The sequence below is a fragment of the Paramormyrops kingsleyae genome, chromosome 3 (genome assembly GCF_048594095.1).
Source record: "Paramormyrops kingsleyae isolate MSU_618 chromosome 3, PKINGS_0.4, whole genome shotgun sequence".
In the NCBI taxonomy this organism is placed as follows: Eukaryota; Metazoa; Chordata; class Actinopteri; order Osteoglossiformes; family Mormyridae; genus Paramormyrops; species Paramormyrops kingsleyae.
This window is the reverse complement of record NC_132799.1, coordinates 22,424,064-22,447,663: the sequence shown is the minus strand read 5'-3', so window position 1 is coordinate 22,447,663 and position 23,600 is coordinate 22,424,064. Positions and strand designations below refer to the sequence as shown.

Sequence of the window (23,600 nt, the reverse complement as noted above, 5' to 3'; positions counted from 1 at the left end):
AGTGGCGGACTCCGCACAACCTTATATATACTGGGGAACATTAATTGTTGCTCGTCTTTTCTGTTGCATCCTGTTCTTTTTGTGAGTTTGGTGTGGGCTGCGGCCGTACAGGGTTCATTAAAGTGCTCTTTTGAGTTACGCATGTTGTCTGGTCATTACAATTGGTGTCAGAAGTAAAACAACAATTTTGCTACTTTTCATTTTTCGGGGTTGCCGACAGTAGCGCTTCGCTATTAGGTGCTTTTTGTTTTCTTTTCTGTGCGGTTTTCCTGGCACTTGTTTTGTGGGAGATGTTTCAACCGGGGATCGCTGGAGTTAAGCCGGACCCGGACGTGGCGGCTCGGGACAAGAAGCTCTACGCTGCAGAGGCCAGGCCCAAGACAGCCTTTTGCTTAAATGGGGGGCTATGGCACTTTAAGGTTCTGTGCTTTGGCCTTTGCAATGCACCGGCAACGTTTGACCGCTTAATAGATAGGGTGCTTTCGGGCATTCCCCGGAGTGAATGTCTGGTTTATCTGGATGACATTCTTCATTCTTGCACACGGCAGCTCCTTCCAGAGTGCTCTGGGTGCCTTATAGGGTGTATTGACTAGAGTGGCTGCGGCAGGTTTGAAACTCCACCCAGAGAAGTGCCGTCTGATGAGGAGGGAGGTAACGTTCTTGGGTCACAAGCTGGGGGGGTTGGGCATTGGCACTATGGAGGATAAGGTGCAGGCTGTGAGGGACTGGCCCACTCCAACCACGCAGCCGCAGCTTAAGGCCTTCCTTGGGCTAGCCTCCTACTACAGGCGGTTTGTGCGGGGCTTCTCTTGTACTGCTGCCCCCCTCGTTAGACTCCTGCAGAAGGACTTCCCCTATGTGTGGTCCGACGAGTGCCAGGCTGCCTTTTCCTCCCTTAAGCAGACTCTGATTGAGGCCCCTGTGTTAACCCCCCCCAACCCCAGCCTGCCTTTCATTCTGGACACCGATGCCAGTAATGAGGGGTTGGGCGCGGTGCTCTCTCAGGTGGGGCAGGAGGGGGAAAGGGTAGTGGCTTATTACAGCAGGGTGTTCAATAAGGCGGAACGACGCTATTGTGTCACCTGGCGGGAGACTGTTGCTGTGCTGTGTGCTGTGCGCCACTTTAGGTATTACCTCTGCGGCTTGCCCTTCACTGTCCGAACTGATCATTCAGCGCTTCGATGGCTCATGTCCTTTAAAGAGCCTGAGGGTCAGGTTGCACGCTGGATTGAGGAGCTGCAGGCTTATGACTTCACGGTCGTACACAGGGCGGGGCTGCAGCATGCAAATGCAGATGCTCTGTCCAGGCGGCCGTGTGCAACTGATGGCTGCAATTATTGTGTGAAGAGGGAGAATCGAGAGTGAGAACTTGGTGATGAAGAGGTGAGTTGCGCTGTTGCGGGACTGGTTTCATGGGGGCAGGCAGAGCAGCTAGGTGACATAACAGAGTGGGGGCAGGAGCAGAAAGGGACACTGACCTGCATCCTGTGTTCCAGTGGGTCCGAGGCCAGCAGCGGCCACCCTGGGAGGAGGTGGCTGCTCTGTCATCTACCACGAAAGGCTTGTGGGCTAAGTTTGGGACTTTATGCCTGTGCGATGGGGTGCTGCAGCGTGCCTGGATTGAGCCTGCCACGGGGGAAGAGAGGTGGCAGGTGGTCGTTCCCAAGTCCATGCGTGAGAAGGTCCTCCAGGCTGCTCATGGGGCCGTGGGGTCTGGACACTTCGGCGTTACGAAAACACTCCGGCGTGTTAGGCAGTGTTTCTACTGGGGGCTGCTGAGGAGGGACGTGGAGGATTTCTGCCTTCGGTGTGATCCCTGTACTGCCCGGAAGGGGCCACAGGGTCAGTCACGTGCCCCCCTCCAGCTGTTCCCTGTGGGCTCCCCCATGGAGAGGGTTGGGGTAGATGTGTTGGGCCCCTTCCCATGTTCAGACCACGGGAATCGTTTTGTGTTGTCTGCAATGGACTATTTTACAAAATGGCTAGAGGCTTATGCACTGCCTGATCAGGAGGCAGAGACCATTGCAGACACACTGCTAGAGGGGATGTTCAGTCAGTTTGGAGTGCCAGGGTCCATACACAACGACCAGGGTCACAATTTTGAGTCACGAGTGTTCACCACATTGTGCGAGATGCTGGGCATTCATAAGACTCGCACTACCCCATTGCATCCACAGAGCGATGGGCTAGTGGAAAGATTTAATCGGACTCTGGCAGAACAACTGGCTATCCTCACAAGCAGGCACCAGAGGGACTGGGACGACATTTGCCTGTGGTGCTGTTAGCATGCCGGTCAGCTGTCCAGGACTCCACTTGTTGCACACCAGCCCTTCTAATGCTGGGGAGAGAATTGCGGACGCCTGTCAAGATGAGCTTTGGCAGACCCCCTGATGCTCCTGCTGCTCCACCAGGTCCGGAGTATGCCCGGAAGATCCAGGACTGTCTAGAGTCTGCCCACAATTTTGCTAGGGGCCAATTGGTCAAAGCGGGAGTAAGACAAAGGCTTACATGTGAGGGGGGGGAATTTTGAGGCTGGGGACCTCGTATGGGTGTACAGCCCGCAGAGGAAGAAGGGTCGCTGCCCAAAACTGGACAGCCAGTGGGTGGGGCCCTGCAGAGTGATGGAGAGGATGGGGAGCATGGTCTACCGGGTTCAGCTACCCCCGTGAGGAAGGAAGGTAGCTTTGCACAGGGACAGATTGGCTCCCTATAGAGGGAGCTCATCCCTGTCCACCCCTCAGTCCAGCCCTCTTGCTGCTCCCATGGTCACTTTGGGGGAGGGTGTTGATCCTGCTTTCCCTGGGAGTCCAGTGCCGAGGGCCTCTGCAGCCCCAGGTTCACCTGAACTGGTAGACGGGGTTCAGCAGGTGTCCAGCTCACCTTTCTCCCTAGGTCACCGGGATCCTTCCGACAGTACTACTCCAGGTGGTGACGGTGGCCTGCAGCCACCTCAAAGGCGGAGAAGACCACCCAGGAGGCTACAGGACTGTGTGTTCCCTCGGGGGCGAGGAACTCTATGCGGTGGGGGTAGTGTAGCAGCTAGAGGACTAGGACTATTTAATGTTTATTATAGGGCAATCCTCCCACCCCTTTTCAGCCAATCTCGGTGGGTTTGGAGATAGCGGGAATGTGGGGTACCTGCGGAGTGGATAAAAGGAAAAGTGGTGGGCTCCACACAACCTTTTATATACTGGGGAACAATAATTGTTGCTCGTCTTTTCTGTTGCATCCTGTTCTTTTTGTGAGTTTGGCGTGGGCTCAGGGTGTCCGCGGGGTTTTAAAAAGTATTAAAAGGTAGCAAATCACATAAGCAAAAATTAAAGCCATTAAAAAGTATTAAAAGGTATTACACGCAAATTTACGAGGTATTAAATTTTAGATTTTTTTTTAACTACAAATTGTCCATTTGTGTTTTAAAGTTTATCTGCTAAATTTCTCGCAAATTATTTAAAATGTGGATTAGCTCATTCCTTCATTCATAGATGATCTCTGTGATGCTGACGTCATATTCGGTGGTAGAGCAACGTCTTAAACAGTTTGCGCGCTGAAGTACATGTTGGCTGCTTACACTCAGAAAAGCTAAGTCATAGTCATCATGGGTAAGTGCAAATTTGCACGTAAGTGGTTAGAGGAACCAACGTTTAAGGACTATGGAAGTAAATTAATGACAAAAGTCGTTGATGAAAAAAAACACGTTGAATTACACTTATCGAATAAAAACGCATTGCATTAATGACGCTTTGAATTTTTGGGGACTGTAATTTAATATGTGCATACATTTAAACATTGAACATTTCAACTGAAAACATTTCAATCGTAATTTCATTGCTTAAATATTCAGTACAAAAATATTCGGCTTCCAAAATTCAGTTCCAAAAGATACGTATTTTAAAGTGCATGTTTATAATTCAACCACATGAATTCAGTTCATATAATTTCGCCTCAAAATAAATTTCAAAAGAACAAATTCAGTTGAAAATATTCCATGTGTTTTATTCGCATCTTTATTAATCAAGCAGTAACATTCAGTCCTCTTATTTCTGCTTTACAATATTCAGTCCCGTTATTTTCGCTGTTTCAAATACGCTGCCACAATTTCAGTGGTTTAAAATACGATCCGAAATTCAACCCTCTACATCCGGGACTAGCAGGATGAGCCATAGATTGCCGATAGAGTTCTCTTCGGGAACCGCGATCAAAATGGAGCAAGCGATCAGTACAAGTACTGATTGACTTGGCAGCAGATTTTTGTTGATTGTGTTATTTATGTTTCTTGTCGTTTACTGGTCAATACGATAACGATTGCAACCCCAAGTAGTAGGTTTTTATGTACTGTAAGTAATTCGCTAGCTGCATTAATTATCACCAAACTTATCTTGCTAACGTAAGATGCCTGCAGGCAACTACAAGGTTTACACACCAAGAGTTTAAATCAGCGTGATAAATTTATGATAATGACAGTCAGCGCTCTATATGCGATGCACAACTCAGAAATCAGGAATGCATGGATGAGAGCAGTTGGTCAACTGCTGCAAATCGACAAACTCATTGAAGAAAAAGCCAAACAATTAAGGCACTTGCCATGAATAGCCTAGTGGATAAAGATATGGACTTGTGACTGAAGAAGTTAAATGCAAGATGTTTTCAAAATCACAGTCACTAAATTTATTCTGCTGACCCATGTTCCCTATTTAAATTCTGTTGTACAGGCCAAAATTGTGTAACATTATAAATCTTTAAATCAGTTTGAAACTTGTTTAAAAACGGTTGCAACTCAATGCCATGCGGGTTTTAAAAAATATTGAGAAAGTATTAAAAAAGGTATTAAAAAGTGTTAAATTTAACCTCTGGATTTCTGTATATACCCTGGGGCTGCGTCCGTACAGGGTCCATTAAAGTGCTCTTTTGAGTTACGCATGTTGTCTGGTCATTACATTATTCTTTTCCCCGGTGTTGGAAATGGGCTTCCATACATTTATGTCCATTGTAGTGGACATTTTATTTTTGTATCTATCTTTTCACTGATGTTAGGAAACATATTTATTCCTGTTGTGCACTAAAGAGCATGGTTCGAATTACGGGGGGTACTATACCCCCCGATCAAGACCCAGACCCCCCCAAAGAGACAAAAATAGCGGTTTAGGGGGGTACTACCATTTTTCATTTGTTGTAAAAAAAAAAAAAAAAAGATAAAATTTTCCTACAAGGTGAGGTTATGTAAAACGATTTCAAACACCCCTAATGTGGACCGTACCATTTTAACCACCTCGGCGCTAAAGGCAGGTTAGCCAGTCGGTTGCGTCATTCATTCTAATTGAGTGACTTGTTCGTTGTGTATTGGCAACTGTAAGTAGCCTGTTGAAAATGTGTTATTTTACAACCTTCAGTTATTCATTTAAGTGTTTCATCTACTAATGCAAGCTGATGTCTTTATAAGTAGAATTACTTACCATTGTCCTTCTGAGGCCTGTACAGTAAACGTTAGTTACGTTAACTAGCAAGATAAGTTAAGTTCTCTATTTAAACCAGGCTTATTTGGTGAGGTAAAATCGATCATGGTCATTTTCCAAGGAGATGAACTCCGTATGTGTGTAATATGAATAAAGTGTGCCTTTCTGAAATTATTTCGCCATCTTTCGCCTATGTGGTTTGTTATTAGGCTAATGTTAATGCATAAGAAGATCTAACGTTATGCTCTGAAAAAAACATTACCATCAGTAAAACCTATAGGGGCAACGTAAAAAAAAACTAGCTAGCTAATAATAAGCCCTATTATTTGAATTTTAGTGGTATTGATTCTGCACTCCACAATTTCATATTTATGGACATTTTTAGAAGCTTCATCTGATAGCCCAAATACTGTTTTGTTAAACATATATTACATTATTAACATTATATGTTAAACATATAAAATATATATATATTTTTTTATATTCCCCCCACATCTGGGAGGGCGGCGCCCGAGCGCCCCCTATGGGCTAGTCGCCACTGTGGTCATAGAAGTGTTATGAAGGCAGTACCCCCCAATTATGGAGGGGTAATTTGCACTCTGCTAAAGAGGACATGCTGTGAAATTAAAAATAAAAATAAATTTGAAAAAATCTAAATTTTAAGATGTCTTATTTCCTCCAAAGACAAATAACCTAAAACTGAAGGACACTTTTTTCCTTGGGTCTCAGGAGGATATAGCGGGGGATCACAGTAATATTAGCTCCACTTGACATAAGTTTGATTTTACCCAAAAATCTATAAAAGAAAGTTTAAAAAAATAGTTAAAACCTTTGTTCTGAATTTTAACTTTGTTATGGGGGGGAGGAGGGGATTGATGTATAAATGTGCCTATTTAGACTTCACCTCAGACTACTAAGTAATTGCATTAAGCAAAAAGGAAGTGGTGTCACATGTGACGACAGTACCAGGGTGCCAGCCAAGCACAAAAATTGCCACACAGATTGAGACACATTATGTCACGCTGCAATCAATCACAGTAAACAGAAAACAAACCTAAGAAGCAAATGCAGAAATGAGAGAGAGGCTCCTACTTAAAGCTAACACATAGATAAAGACTCCCCTTCCCCACCTCAGCTGATGCAATTCAGTAAAAACCAAACGAAAGGCCAAGGGACATGGCAGTACCGTGACATAGAGGGGGAATGAGATGCCCTTGATCGTATATTCCTTACACGCTCTCAAGAACTGCAATTAATGCAATGCATTACAGGTCTAGAGAGCTGATCCCAAACTCGCTTCGGGAAAGAGTCACATTCTTTCATGTTCTCAGTGGACTTTAAGTCACAGTCTTCTACAGCCTTCTACAGTATGTATTCTTCATATGTACTTTCAGAAATATGACAGGCAGACAAAACAGAATAATTGAATTACCGCACGGCAGTGCCAAATAAGCTCAATGTGAGGCCCACCACAACCCACAAAAAAGACTGCCAACCCCTGGCCTAGTGGAAAGCTATGCAATGCAGGACCTGACCGTTATACAAATGTACAATTTTACGAATCTAATTTAATGGTATAAGTAATACTACTTGCCCCCACCATTTTTCACAAATTTTGACAGTTTTTGGATAAGGATTGCCAGTTTCCCCCACAGCAATAAGCAGACAGGAGCACAGCCCCACTCCCAGTGACAGGGAGCAGTAAGGGACAGTCAGCAGCACAACCCTAATCTGACAGAAAAGGGCCAAGCATGGAGCAGACAGCTGCATGACCCCACCCACAAATACAGGAGGCAGGGAGGAGCAGGGAGGAGCACACCCCCATCCCAAGAAATGGTGCAATAAGTAATTTTGCCACAGGAAAAATTATGTTGCTCAGGTTTACTGTCAAGTTTACTGCCCCCCTGAGTTACCCCTGTGCAGAATGGAGAGGAGGAGAGCATCTACATCAACTGTGTTTTTAGCTCTCTGGGATCAATAACAATACAGAGACACCAACACCTTTATTTTAAAGAGGCAATGTGCAAAAACCCATCTCTATAACCAATGAGGGTCTGCTTTTCACAGCAGGCAACACATATCACAGTGCAAAAAAACCCGGAACAGAAGATAGTGATGGAGTCTGTGCACAGTAAACAGGCATCACAACCTTATCTCTGTAATGCCATCATTTACAGGTTACTGTGCCAGGGACACTCTGTAAGCTTCCTGCTAAACTGGTCTGCTGTGGCACCATGAAAAACATCAGGGAGGAATTCATAGGGGCAGGAAAACATCTGACTGCTGAAGCCCATGTGAAATGTAAAACTGCCATATGAAAGATAAAAAAGGAACCGCCAAAGAAAGGCCCTTCATTACTGGTGTAACGGCCCATCCCAGCTATCATGCACTGTAATAACATTAGAGCTAAATGGCATCTCCCTGTGCTGTTATGGTTCCCATGAATGTAATCGCGGTCTGAAACACATTGGTCGATAAGCAGGTCCACGCATGCTTACCAATAAAGTTGCTGAAGATGTGTTTTTGCCAGAGAAACAGAACAAAATCTGTCGGCATAATGATTTAAACAGTCAGCTCCAGCTCCAACGAGGATCGCTCACTGAAGTTTGCCGATTTAGCAGCAGTCACATATGGATTTTCTGCCTAGGATCTCACGATTTTGGTGTACTGTCATGTTGATGGCATGCACAGCACTCTTTGCCTATGAGAAACGTATTAGCATGCCACAGTAGTAATGGAAGACATAATAGTGTTCCACTATGACCATGAGAGATATATTAGCATGTCACTATGGCGATGGGAGATGTATTTTGCATGCTGCTATGAGAATAAGAGATGCATTAGCATGCTGCTATGGCAATTAGAAATGCATTAGCATGCAAATATGGTTATGAGAAATTAATTAGCATGCCACTATGGTGATGGGAGATGTACTAGCATTATGCAATGCAATGGGAAATGTATTAGAATGCTGCTGTGGTGGTGGGAAACATATTAGCATGCCACTATGGCAATGACCAAAGTCACACAGGCAGCACAGACGACACCTGATGCAGGAAGCGAGACAAAAATGATTGCATCGCATTACGGACATATACGAGTCACCGTGTCGCTCTAAAGTGTGATGCCGTCACATGACATTAAGCAGATTAACTTGCAGATGGACACTAAGGCCACTTGCTCCTCTGGTTAACAGGGTATCTCAGTACCACTGCTTTATGGGAAGGTGACAGGGTGTGAGTCCCAGCAGCAGAGGACCTGCCCTGTTTGTGGCACATCTTTCCACAGTAAAAGAAAAACATCAGAAGCCATGATTCAATGTTTATTGTTTTTCCTGATCTAATGAAAAAGGTTAAATTGTCACAATCCTTTATTAGTGACACTGTCATCTTTCTGTTTTTGATGCAACATAATACCAACAGAAGGAAAGGGTTCCAGAAGTAGCAAACAGCTTTCATTCACATCAGGCCATCCTTTTTCTACATCAGGGCCTCTGAAGGCTATGGGGTTGAATTTCAAACACAGCTTTCCACAGGTAGTCAAGTGGGGGAAAACGCCCTGCTTTTAACCCTCATCAGCAAAAACAGTGTGATGAAGATAAGGATTCAAGCAATATCTATGAGATTTGTCCGGTTAATGTAACCAGATCTACAGTGGATATAAAAAGTGTACACACCCCTGTTAAAATGCCAGGTTTTTGTGATGTAAAAAAACTTTTCCCACCATAAATGCGACGTATAACCTGTACAATTCAATTGAAAAATAAACAAATCTGTTAGGGGGAAAAATATTAAAAATAACGTACAATAAGCTGATTGCATAAGTGTGCGTTCCCTTAAACTAATACTTTGTTGAAGCATCTTTTGATTTAATGATAGCATTCAGTATTTTTGCAATAAAAGTGATTCTGATTAACCCCTAATAAAGTTTAGCTGTCCTAGTGGGATTCTCCTGACATTTACTCAGTTGCATCCTACAGCAAAAGTCATGGTTCATAGAGAGCTTACAAAGCATAGGGATCTCATTGTTGAAAGTATCAGTCAGTAGAAGGGTACAAAAAAACTGCATCAAATATACCATGGAACACAGTGAAGACGGTCATCAAGACGTGGAGAAAATATGAGACAATAGTGACATTACCAAAAACTAGACGTCCCTCCAAAATTGATGAAAAGACAAGACCAAAACTGGTCAGGGAGGCTGTCAAGAAGCCTACAGCAACACTGAAGGAGCTGCAGGAATTTCTGGCAAGTACCAGTTGTGTACTACATGTGACAATAATCTCCTGTATTCTCCATATGTCTGGACTATGGCGTAGGGTCGCAAGACGGAAGCCGTTCCTTACAAAGAAACACCTAGCTATATTTTGCAGAAAAATACATCAAGTCTTCCAAAAGCATGTGGGAAAATGTGTTATGGTCTGATGAATCCAAGGTTGAACTTTTTGGGCATAATTCCAAAACGTATGTTTGGAGCAAAAACAACACTGCACGTCACCAAAAGAACATCATACCCACGGTGAAGCATGGTTGTGGCGTCAACATGCTTTGGAGTTGTTTTTCCTTCAGCTGGAACTAGACTTTAGCCAAGGTGGAGGGAATTATGAACGGTTACAAATACCAGTCAATTCTGGCCCCAAAACATTCAGGTGTCTGCTAGAAAGCTGAAGATGAAGAGGAATTTCACCTTTCAATGGAAGAATGACCCCAAGCACACAGATCAACAAAAGAACGACTTTACAAGAAGAAAATGAAAGTTTTGGAATGGCCCAATCAGAGCCCAGACCTAAATCCAACTGAAAATCTGTGACCTGAAGAGGGCTATGCACAGGGCTATCTCCAGATTTGGAGAGCTTTTGCAAGGAAGAGTGGGAAAATGTTGCCAAGTCAAGATGTGGCATGCTGATAGACTCCTACCTAAAAAGATTGAATGCTCTAATTAATAAATTAAAAGGTGCTTCAACAAATTATTAGTTTCAGGGTGTGCACACTTATGCAACTGGCTTATTGCACATTTTTTTTATATCTTTTTGTATTTTTCCCCTTAACAGATTTGTTTAATTAATTTAATTGAACAGGTTATAGGCCACATTAAGGGAAGGAAATGTTTTGAAATAATTTATCATGGTCTCATTTTTTTTTACATCACAAAAACCTGGCATTTTAACAGTGTTGTGTATACTTTTTATATCCACTGTACATTCTGAAATGAGAAGCATGAAGTTTTAACATAACACTGCCTCACAGGCTGATTCTAAGGCTTTAGTCAACATGTGTAATCCCCACGGAAATGGAGAGTGCTTAAACATCCTTTTTCTGGGGCGGTAATGTGATCTATGGAATGATAGACACTTATTCAAAGTGTCAGTGGAAATAACCCCCAGGACACTGAACAAAAATGTCCAACAGGAGGTTCAGACAGCCAGCTCAGCTGTCCCTTTATCGCTAGACAACCCCTCCCCCCATACACATAACCACCAGGGCAGCTATGCCGCCTGGCTCAGTGATACAGAAACGCTTGTAAATTAAAGGGCACGTTCAGGAGCCTGGCATTTCTGTGGTGCCAACTCCGTACAAACGGGAGAGCTGGAACTGGTAGGAATCCGCTAGAATCTTCGACTTCTAATAACCTAGACAATACATACTAATATCTGTATATTTTCTAAAAAATATATATTAAGAGCATCTGTATTACTTATTACATAGATATCCTTCCAATTTCCATAACCACAGGGTCTTGGTTATTATATAATATCATTATACAGTATATATTACATTTTGGAAAACAGGCAATATTAAATCACCAGCCCTACCCCCCAATCACACCCCAGGGGGCACTGCAGAGTGCAGGGTGTGTGGCACCACCCAGGCACAGGCTGTGTAAAGAGCAGATGCATCTGCATTTCTCACCACTCACTCACTAGCAAGCGAGCTCCGCCCACAAAACCTAGCAGCATGTATGAGTGGCCCACACCGAATTAAAATATGGCCCATGTCGCAAACAAGAACACACGCTACCTGTCCCATATGCCCAGCCATACTGCCTGCGGGGGCCACTAACTGCCACGCTATTAACTCATGTGAATCACTGGCCGGGAGAGGGGGGTCACTGTCTGGCTGAACGTTTCCCCAGGAGTGAGACGGAGAACAGTGAACAAAAACAGCCTGTCTGTGGCACGGACTCATGCTACGGCAGTTGGGGGAAGAGAATCAGGGGCCAGGAAACAGAGAGAGAGAGAGAGACACACACACACACGCACGCTGCAGACAACACTCCCAATCCCCACCCTTGCCTCTCCCACAGGATATGGCATCTCAATAATTCATGTCACATTGGAGATAAATCCAGCCTCAAACATGGTAGGTAATAAGCCCTAAATCACCTGGGGCAATTAACCTCAGCAGATATGCAAGCTAACGTCATAGTGGAGTTACCGGAGAAGCCATCTGATGATAAGACCTTACATGCTGACCACCTGGCTGCATCTGAGCGACAGGACTGAGGACTCTGATTATCAGCAAACGAGGTTAAAGTGAAGGATGGACACAAGAGAGTCAGAGCCAAACTCAGGAGGGTCCTTACTTGTACTGCTGGTGGTCCTTGGTGCTGCGTGTCTTAGCCATGAAGCGCTCCGCCAGCTTCTCCAGGTTTCGGGAGTACTCCACCTCGATTTCTGCCTTCTTCCGGAAGAAGTCCTGCAGGTCCTGGAGGAGTTGCACCCTCATCTCCGTCTGCTGCTCCAGGCATTTCTGCTGCTCCACCAGCTGGGACCGGATCTCTGCAGGGACCCAGAATATGAGGTGACTGGTGAGGTCCAATGTACACAGAAACACATAAAGTACATGTAGGGACATGCTTAAGCACACAAGAAAGCACAAAGTGCATGCAAAATCATGTACAAATGCACAAAGCCAAACACATATGTAGCAACATATACAAACATACTGAACCACAAACAACAATGCAGAGGTCTGTATAAAACACACAGAGCCATACACAAGCATGTAGACACATGTACAAACAGCACATCACAGAAGTACATAGAGCCATGTACAAACACAGAGCCAAAAAATATCTTTCAGAAACCTACAGTAGTACCCACTGAACAGATTCTTTGCAGGTCTTTATTCTTTAATTTTATGAAAATGATGAACAATAAAAATGTTTCTACCCAACAAACATATGGCATCATGACAGAAGTTGGCAAAGATCTGCCACTAGCCACCCTAGAAGCTCTCCTACATCTCCCAACATCATAAGAACATAAGAACATAACTATACAAAGGAGAGGAGGCCATTCGGCCCATCGAGCTCGCTTGGGGAGAACTTAACTAATAGCTCAGAGTTGTTAAACACGCTGTGTAAAGAAGTGCTTCCTTAAATCCAGTTTGAAATGTTCTCCCGCTAATTTCCACCTATGACCACGAGGTTTACACCAACATGAAAATAATTTAATACAGCATCGATACTCTGAGTTTTTGAATTAAAGAAAAATCAGTCTTCCTAAACTTCCAGGAACAAAACTGAAGATTTTTTCAGACAATCATAAGAACATAAGAAATTTACAAATGAGAGAAGGCCAGATCGGCCCATCAAGCTCGCTTGGGGAGAACTTAACTAATAGCTCAGAGTTGTTAAAATCTTATCTAGCTCTGATTTAAAGGAACCCATGGTTTTAGCTTCCGCTACACTAGCAGGAAGACTATTCCATACTCTAACTACACGCTGTGTAAAGAAGTGCTTCCTCAAATTTGTTTTAAAATGTTCTCCCGCTAATTTCCACTTATGGCCACGAGTTCTAGTATTTAGACTAATATTGAAATAGTCATTTGGCTGAACAGCATCCAGACCCGTTAGAATCTTATAGACCTGAATCATATCCCCCCTTAGTCTCCTTTGCTCAAGGCTAAACAGATTCAGTTCCGCTAACCTCTCCTCATAAGAAATTCCTCTAAGACCAGGAATCATTCTCGTAGCTCTTCGTTGCACCTTTTCTAAGGCAGCAATGTCCTTCTTGAGGTATGGTGACCAAACCTGCACACAGTATTCTAGGTGGGGTCTTACCTAGGAATTATATAGTGTAATATCACCTCCCTTGACTTAAACTCCACACACCTAGAGATATAACCCAACATTCTGTTGGCCTTTTTTATTGCTTCCCCACACTGGCGAGAGTGGGACATGGAAGCATCAACATACATACCGAGATCTTTCTCGTATTCAGCTACCTTTATTTCAGTGGAACCCATAAAATATCTGTACTTTATATTTCTGCTCCCTGAATGGTAGTGTTGTAGTCAAGACCGCCTAAACCGAGACCAAGACATTGCCGAGACCGGAGGGTATCAAGACCAAGACACTGCCGAGACTTGAGGGTACCAAGACCAAGTCCAAGACCAAGACACACTAAGGCGAGACCAAGACCAAGACCGAAAACAGACTAGGGCTAGAATGGACATCACATTACTCAGATCAACTGTAGAGAAAAAAGGCATTGCTGTAAAGTGTCATTACTCGTTAAATCAAATTCATGTTATCTTTTCAATTATATTGTCCATACGTCTCTCATTTAAAATCTCCCAGATTTGTCATAGTTACGAGGCCTGATGGAAAATAATATTGTCAGCAATCCTCTCCTATAACCATTTTATCAGACCTCGTCAAGGGAAAGAGATGGGATGTACCAGAAAGATGTTCATATTAAGTCTCTTATACCAAAGAGAGAGGCCTCGGGTAAGCTATGAATACGGCTATGTAATGATCCTCTGCTTTGAATTGAAGAGAATGCTATTAGTGCTGGGCGATAAAACGATCTCGATTTTTTTATCGATAAAAAATAAGGACGATCACGTTGATACACACAGACTATAAAACTCGATCAACCAAATTTTCTCCGTTTTAGAGAATGCGCTGAGACAGACAACTCGATGGCTTATCGAGCAGAGGTTTACTGAACGCCAGCACAACAGCCAATCACCGACGACGTTGTAATTTTGCCCATCCTCCCTTAAAGAAGCAATGGGTGCGTTCGACTTGGGCTTAGGTCTGTCTGCAGCTGACGCAACATGGAGCGCGATCTGCCGGCGGCTGCAGGGGTGGAGTATAAACTGACTGCAGCCAAGTTGGACAACTTCTACTCCTCGTAGTCTGTGAGACCTGACTGCAATGGCAGCACTTCCAGAAGGGTGTAGATAAATCTATACAAATATCACCTGCATGCCTTCTTCACAGATTGGACGATTAAACATTACAGTAACTAACAATAAATAAACCACTAACTTACTTGTACTGTTAGAGCATTTATGTAATTTATTTAAACTTTATTTTACCAGGTAAATGAACTGAAACCAGTTCTCACTGCTTTATGTGCTTTTCGGGAGAAATAGCAGATAAAGCAATGGAACTTCCTGGGATACAAACGTCATGCGTGTGACTAAAATCTTCAGCCAATAAGGGCAAAGTTGTGTTGTCATGGAGGCGGTTCCAGTTTGTGCTGCACGGTCTGTCTCAAGTCATCTTGCTCTCGCGAGGATTTTGTACCATGTGACATGGTGACGCATGGTGACGTTTTGGAACATTTCTTTGCCTACTTCGATATCAACATCAAAGGCCTTCTGGAAATCTAAGTAGATCACATCATAGGCCTTTTTGTGATCAATTTCACTTGTAGCTTCCTCAAAGAACTCAAGTAGATTCGTTAAGCAGGATCTACCTCTCCTAAATCCATGTTGGCTATCCTTTATAATGTTATTTCAATCTAGGTAATCTACCATTTTCACTTGAATTATAGCTTCCATTATTTTTCCAGTAATGCTAGTTAAACTGATTGGCCTATAGTTTGCTGGATTACTTCTATCCCCTTTTTTGAATATGGATGTTATATTAGCATGCTTCCAATCTGATGGTACCACACCCGCAGATAACGATTTCTGGAATATTAAAGTTAAAGGTTGGCTAATAATATCCCTCATCTATTTTAAGACTATAGGTAAGATGCCATCAGGGCCCTGCGATTTATTTATTTTGAGTTTAGCTAGGCTTAGTATCACATCAACCTCAGTTATACATATATTGGTCATAGACGATGCTGTATTCGTATTAATTGGTGGTAAGTTACTTGTGTTCTCTACTGTGAACACCCGTGCTTTTTAAGAATGGATCCTTGCAGACAACTTAAAAAAGTGACAGTCAAGTGGAAAATGTGAGTCACTCTACGACGCATACCCCAAGCAAAGGCATTCAACCCAAAGCACAGGGGGCAGACATCTTGGTGGAGGATATGAAAAGCATGGCGCCTGTCAGGGAAACAGATCAGAGTGACTTGAGTCTGACGCTAATGTGCAGCACATTGGAGAGGAAGGGGGCCTTAAAGGAGTTTAATGACAGGCAGAGCAGATGGGCACGCTGCTGCTTCATTTCCGCACACAGCGGAGAAACATGCTCCTTGACACACAAGGGAGACGGGCTCTGATAATAGCCAAGCACAGGCGGTGCAGATAACAGGCGTGTTACCCACCCACTCAGGAAACAGACCCTCTATGAGAAAATGGGGGGGTGGTAGTCTAAGTGGTACTTTATATACATCAATTACACCAACTTCTCACCCCCAACCCTCCTGTGTGGCTAACTGGATGTTCAACAAGGCTGTCCAAAACCTATGTCAGGTCCACAGAAGGTTTCATTTAAATGGGAGAGTCTGCTGGACAGTGAGCAACTGTGTGCATCTTTAGTTTTGCACCATGCAGTGGTTTAACAGGCAAAAGAGCTTATGGAAATATTAACTGCACTACTCAGCAAGAATACAAATAGAATATTAAGGAAGAAATGCAGATTGTGCAATTTATTTTAATAAACCTCTAATGGCAAAAAATAAACAAACAGTATTGTGCAAAAGCCATATCAGGGTAGTAAGTGTACATTTGCTAAAAAAAATACACTGGAATATATTCAAATAAACAGTAACACAAAAAAACAAGAATTGTTCTGCTTCTGTTCTGCAAAAAGTTACTGATATCTTGTTCTATGCCTTGAAGAACACTGCTTGGGTTCCTAAACCTCTCTTCACGGGCACCCATGAAGCCATTCCACATATTCCTTAAATTTTACAAAATGCTCACTTCATTATCTTCCATCCATCCATCAATGCCCATCAGCAGGGGCGGCAGTCTTAGACAGATCCCTGAACCACCTCAGCTGACTGCTTTTGATGCGGAGGAGCAAAAGCCTCCCCACCCCCGTATGTCCAAGTTTCTCACCCCATCTATGAGGCTGAGTCTTAACTTCCTGGGGAGGTAGTTTATTTCCATTACTTGTATTCACGATATCATTATTTCAGTCACTATCCAGAGCTGGTGAACATAGGTGAGGGTAGGAATATAGATCAGCCGGTAAATCGATAGCTTTACCTTTTGACTCAGCTCTCTTTTTACTACAACAGACCAGCACAACGTCTGCATAACTGCTGATGCTACACTTAGCCATCTGTTGATCTCCTGCTCCATTCTTCCCTCACTTGTGAACAACAGGGGTGGGAATCAGCAGTAATCGCCAGAATCAACATTATATAGATAATACATTTGCTGATTCGATATGTATCGCTGTTTTTAAACAGATTTTTCTGAAGAGCATTTCAAGTCTATATTTAAAGAAACGACAAGGGCTGCAACATTACACGTATTCATTGCATCTCTTTCAGTTACAGCATTTTCAGGTTGGAACATGCAATGAAACGAATTAATACATTTCTTGACATAAGTGAAAAGAAACCTAAATTCTCTATTATATGTTCAACACAGAAAATATTATGCAAATTGTGTTTTTTAGTTTGTTACAGACATTGCAGAAGAACTGAAAGACCCTCCCACATCACTTAAATCAGTAGTTTGGGAATATTTTGGCTTCCCAATAAATTATGCCAACACCAGACAGAATAGTTGATAAGATTAAGAATGTCTGTCGGCTCTGTTATACCAAACTTGGATATTTCTCTAGAATTACATCCAACATGCTAACTTGTTTTACACATCATCTGAGTGTGTGCTATTGCCAGGAAATTCAGACTGGGCTAATAAAAAACCTAATGCTAAGTTCACACTACATGATTTTAGCTCCAGTGTTCCGCTTGCCAAAAGTTTATGATCATCTCCAACAAAAGCCTCATATGGGATGCTACCAGACATATCGCAGATGTGTCGCAGACATCCATCAAATATCTAGCCAATGAAAGTGCTGGACCTGCGGTGATGTGAAAATCAGGGGTGTTCCTTCATAAAGTCTGCTAGCAGCTCTTTAATCTTGGTGATATTGAGGGGGGGCAGTTCTCTTGGCACCAGTGTGTCAGTGCTTTGACCTCCTGATTTGTAACAGAATCAATTCCCCACCCCACCCATAGTATACAAGACCCAGATATACTGCGCCACTCGACATAGTAACTCTTCCCCAATCTGGAGGGAGCAATCCACCCTTTTCCACGAGAACCAGTGCCACAGACTTGACGGTAGCGATTCTCACCCTGGCCGCTTCACACTCAGCTGTAATGCTCTGCAATACATCCTAAAGGTCACAGACAGATGAAGCCAACAAAGCCACATCATCTGCAAAAAGCAGAGATGTGATCCTAAGGTCACCGTATTGAGGGATTTCCCTAGTCAATTTGTAGTTATTTATTTATGTTCATTTAGTTCACTCATCTATAGCTTTCATATTTCTTATTTTTATATTTCTTTCTGTCCTTGCTACTTGCTCAACATGTTCTTTGCCTCTTATACAACTTACTCTCATCAAGGCCATCTGACCCCCTGGCTCCAGGAGTCTGTACGAAGACCATAGATAAAGGGCCTGTTTCCCTCAGGAGGGGCAGAGACAGACACAGACAGACACTGAACCAGCCAAACTCCCATGAACTCTCCAGTAACTTTTACAGAGTAAACAGCTGGTCCAGTGTTCCATGACAAGGATGGAATCTGCAATTCTCCTCTTGGTTCTGAGGTCCAACTAACGTGGTCCCCCCAGTTGAAGTCAGCAGCACACCATTGTGGCTGTAAACAAAGCAAAGCTCTACTTCCCCCTTCTGAATCCACCAATGGTTTGCTAGAATGTCTTTGAGGCCAACTTTTGCCATGGCCTAACCTTCCTCCTCTCATACCTTTTTTTTTGCTTCAGAAACTGCTTGGAAGGCCTCCTCCTTCAGCTTGATAGCTCCTACCAATGGGTTTAACCAATCAACCAATGGGTTTAAGGCTGCCATCATGACAGGCCCCAACAACCTTACAGCCACAGCTATGCACGGTTGCCGCAGCAATGAAGACATGGAACATGGCTCATTCAGGCTTATGTCTCCAGCCACCTTAAGAATGCAAGAAAAGTTCTGCTGAAAGGGTAGTTTTTGGTTCCATTTGTTCATCATAAAAGTCAATTTAATCACCTTAATCACCTTGTCTTGGGAGACCCTTCCTGGAGCAACTATCCCCATCAACATAGCTCTACCATAGTAAGGTGGCAACTCATGGAGAACATAACTTGATGAGGTATTGATTAGCCAAACATGGTATGCTATTTGTTGAGTCAACAAATATATGGATAAACTTCAGGAAGGATTTTGAAATGGCTGATGCGTTTTGACAGGCATAAAATCATAGTTTTACACCAACACGAAAATAATTTAATACATTTCTTAGACAGCCGAAGACTTTTGCACAGTACTGTATACCCCATAGTGCAAGACATATGAGGTTAACCCTCTGGGGCCTGAGGCCTCTTTTCTACTTTCGGGGTAGTCTGACATGCCTTGATATTTTAAAATATTTCACCTATCTAAAAAACATTTATCCCAAAGTGTTACATGTGCTTTTATTCAGCACAAACTCAGCACCAATAATCTGAGACCACTTAAAATGTTATTCTATTTTTTGTTAAAATCAACTTTAAACATATACTTTTCAAAAACCTATTTTCAGACATGTTGAGAAATTGTATAGAATCACATTATAGACATTTCTAGCAAAGACTTTTGAGCTCTGAAGCTTATAGACACAGGGGTTGGTTACACATAGGTGAAATTCTGAAAATTCTGAAATTTTATGTGGTTTGATTACTAAAGTGTTAGAACTTTGGAGTGACACTCTTTTTCTCAAAGTCAGTGGCCTGCACAATGAATATTGATGTGATAGGTGTCCTCACACCTGTAATAGGTTGCATACTGTCAATGGCCCATCAGTCTGGAATGTCACTGCACCCCACACCCATCACTTTGGAAAGGCAGTTTGAAATGCAAGAAAAGTAGCAACAATAAAATCCCGTTCATAATTTATTGGTAGATGGAATGAAAAATGAAAAACTGTGACCATATAAATATAGAAATCGATAAATATGATGCAGTGACGAGGGCATCGTCGACCACTTATCTGTCTCGTGTATTTCAGTTTATATCTCGCTGAAATCATTATGTGGAATCATGAAAAAAACACTGACTAAATCCGTAATCGGTCTTCTTTTCAAAACTTCAATTGTCGGAAGTTAAAGTTTTTTAAATTTGGTTAAATAGGCAAAAAAGCAAACCGTGTCACCTTTCTTTGTTTTATTTGCGTGTAGTACTGGTCTCAGATGAAGATCGCTATTCACGTTCTAAATAGGCACTTGAGAATCCCCCGATCAGCGGCGGCCATTTTCTCCATGGTCACCTGTGTGCGGTATATCGCAGGCGCACTAGAGCTAGCATCAAAATATGGCATTTTCATTGGCTTGCAGGTGGTATTCCTGGGGAATTCTTTGATATGACGTAGGAAAAATCCCATATTTTAGCCTCATTTTCGAAATTTTCATGTTTGTCAGAGTTTCACGAAGTTACGACATTTTCCGCATTTTGCTCGATTTGGACCCCTTCAAATATACCCAACTGGACTTCAGGATACATTAAAAGGTATGTACAGGGAGCAGACAAACAAATAAAAAAGAACAGTAAAAACTAGAAATAAAGACATAATAATACTAATCTAAAAAATGACAGCAATTTAAAAATCAACAGTAATAGAAAATAATAAAAATAATAAGAAGGTCTAGCAAGGACAAATTAGCCAACCACTAAATGCACCATGCCAGCCAGGAGGTACCCCGCAAACCCCTCCGATGCAAAATCAGCCCTGCCCAAAACAGAACCAGCCCACCGAGGGGAGAGGGGTGTCGACCCCATCCAGCCCCCCCCATCAAGTCTCACAAGCCCATAGCCCACGAAACCAAGCCACCGAGCAGGCCCAGACCCCACATGCCACCACACGAACCGGTACAGCACACCACAAGATTAGAACACCCGGCACAGCCAACCCCACACGGCCAAAACAGCCCCCTAAATCGACCAGAACCCAACCCGAACCCCATCACACCGCACACCACACCAATCAATGTGGCAGCACATAGAATCCACGCCCGGCCGGCAGCCCAGCCCAGCCCATTAAGATTGTAATGTTGATGTCATGGCTGTGTATTATTACACTCCAGCTTGTCATTGTTCAGTCTAGTATGCTTTGAAGAGAATAAAAAGAAGGAATTATTTTAATTAAGCGTTTTTAATTTTTGCCATCTGCTGACCTTGACCTAGTTTTCCATGGTCATTGTTGGTAGACCCGTGTTTTGCTGGTAGCCTTACATTCTAGACATCCTTCCCATAGTCTCCTGAAAATTTCACTAAAAAAATCTTGATTAATAACTGAAATATTGCAAATTGAATGCAGAGTTATTCAAATTTTGATCACAGACTTTTTTTATTGTCTTAACTCATTATCCATTAATACAAAAGGGACATTCATTGCAACTTCAATTTCGATTATCTTGGGGCTCGGTAGGTCAATTTCTACAAATGAGGGATCATTTTGTTTGGGAGCTTCACCTCTATCTAGTGGAAACATTGAAATTATCATTGCAGGTACTTGAAAAAAATGCCTAAGTGCCTATTCTAAATAGGCTGGGTTTGAACCGGCGATCGTGTGATTACAGGCACACAGGCTTAGCCCACTGAGCCATGGACACAGGGATGAGATTTGCTGCTGAAAATGGCAACATTGGTGCAAAGCTTCAGCGGCAGAGACGTATCCGTGTGCCATATTGTAGCCAATCAGTGTAAACACCAGGGGCCTCATGTATAACGACGAGCGTAGAATTCACACTAAAACAAGGCGTACGGACAAAACTAGGAATGTGCGTAAGCAAGAAAAAATCCAGATGCATAAAACTGTGCGTAAGCACAGATCTACGCACATACCCTTTATAAATCCCAATGAGCGTGAAATTTAACGTACGTGAACGAGCCCACAGCCACCCCCCCGACCCGCCCATAATTATGTATATTTGCATATGTAAATCTGTATAAATGCCCGCTTTGTTCTATGTTTTTCTTAAACAACAATGAATAAACCACGTGGGAAAAATAAGTATTTCAGTGAGTGCGAAGTGGAGGTCATGTTAACAGAAATCGAGAAAAGAAAAGTGATATTATTTGGTGGTATAAGTGGCATCAGCAATAAACGAAAGTTGACGGAGTGGCACAGCGTGGCAGAGTCAGTTAAAAGTGTTGGTTCCGAAAATGGCATGGTGGCCTTAATTAAAAAGAAGTGGTCGGACATTAAAATCGACGTGAAAAAACGAGCGGCCGCTCACCGTAAGAGTCTTAAAAGCACAGGCGGAGGTTGCGGAATTCCCAGTATCACACCCTTTGAGCAACTGGTTGCTGCGATGATTGGGGACACACTTTTATCGGGTGAGGGGGACGCCGATGTCAGCGCGGGTGAGTTTTTCTCGTACCATACTTGTTTGAATTACTTGCATGTTTATGAATAACACGTAGGGTGCAGATGGGGTGTTACTTTAATTTATTCTGTTTGTTTATTCTTACAGACAATAGTACAAGAGGTGCCCCCAGTGCATTAATAGAGTACATTATTAAAGTGAAAGTGCTTTCTATTTACATAAGCATAAGCAAATTCGTTCTCTGAAGGTGACTTTATAGCAATGTGCGCGCAGTCGATAATTCGACTACATTTGGAAAACCGGACATCGCTGCGAATTGCACTTTAATGTTTGCCTGTTCACCCACAGTGTAGGGAAAATTTATATATCTCGATGACAAGCGGATTATGCCATCCCATACAGCTGGCATGGCACGACTCAGTGATGACTGAGAAATGCCTGATCGGTCCGCAAGTTCACGCTGAAAAGCACCTGTGGCTAAAAATCCGAGGGTGGAGAGAACTTGTACAGGTACCGGTAAGGCGCAATTTCTTGCAGTCTTCCTCCGTAAAGCTGGCTCCAGTTCAGCACACAGCTCCAAGAGGATAACTCTTGGAAATCTGAATCGACTTAGTAGCCAGTCATCATCATGAGCCAAGAAATCACTGTGATCCCTGAATACGCGCTCTCTTCTGACTCTTCCATTTGCAATGTCCTCTAACAATGCAAGAGCAGCCATGGTTGGAATATTTTTTGTCTTTCCCTTCACCGTTTTATTGTCACAGATTGATTACGATCAGGTGACCGATGGCCAATTAATTTCGGTGTATTTCATGCAGACCGCGTCATGAATGCGAGTCTGACACAGTGAAACTGCAGTAGCACTCTTTTGCCATTTTGCCAAATCGAGCAGAAACTTGCGTACGCCTTGTCTGGGTTTGCCATGAGAATGTGCGTGGCGGTACGCCAAGTTTAGTTTTTATACATCTCGACGCGAGCGTGGAAACGGGCGTGCGCAACATTTTTGTGCGTAAGCACCGTTTATACATGAGGCCCCAGAACATGTGAGCGGAGTGGAGCGGTGAGAATTTTCGTTCCTCGCTCAAGAGGCTGTTGGCTCCGCCCACTCCTCCGCTCTAATTCGCACTACCTAAGTCGCTCCGCTCAACACCGCTCCTCGCTCCACTAAAATTTCCTCCCGCTCCAGTCAAATCGCTCCACGCTCGCTCCAATTTAAATACAAATAATCTGCATGCCTAACAAATATCACCTTAAACTGATGCCTTATATCATAAGGAAATGTGAGCAACGGCACTCAGAACAGAAAATATTTATTTTTAAACAACATATAGGCAAAAATGGACAGGTTTGGCATGGCATTCCACACAAAATAAGCTTAAAAATAAAGGAATCAGTGGGCTTAATAGCCTAAAG

The 23,600-nt window shown here is 43.1% G+C and overlaps 1 protein-coding gene across 8 annotated transcripts in view; it reads right to left on the bottom strand.

Moving 5' to 3' along the window:
- The window catches only part of LOC111860956 (SLIT-ROBO Rho GTPase-activating protein 1), a 145,888-nt gene that overhangs the window by 70,156 nt on the left and 52,132 nt on the right, over nt 1–23,600 (bottom strand). For 7 of the 8 annotated variants that reach the window (XM_023845139.2, XM_072709863.1, XM_072709861.1 and 4 more), the window contains exon 2: nt 12,033–12,228. In XM_023845139.2, coding sequence (XP_023700907.1) covers nt 12,033–12,228 — 196 coding nt within the window. Of the gene's footprint in view, nt 1–12,032; nt 12,229–23,600 lie in introns of those variants that run through there. The other variant, XM_072709866.1, reaches the window with a different exon arrangement.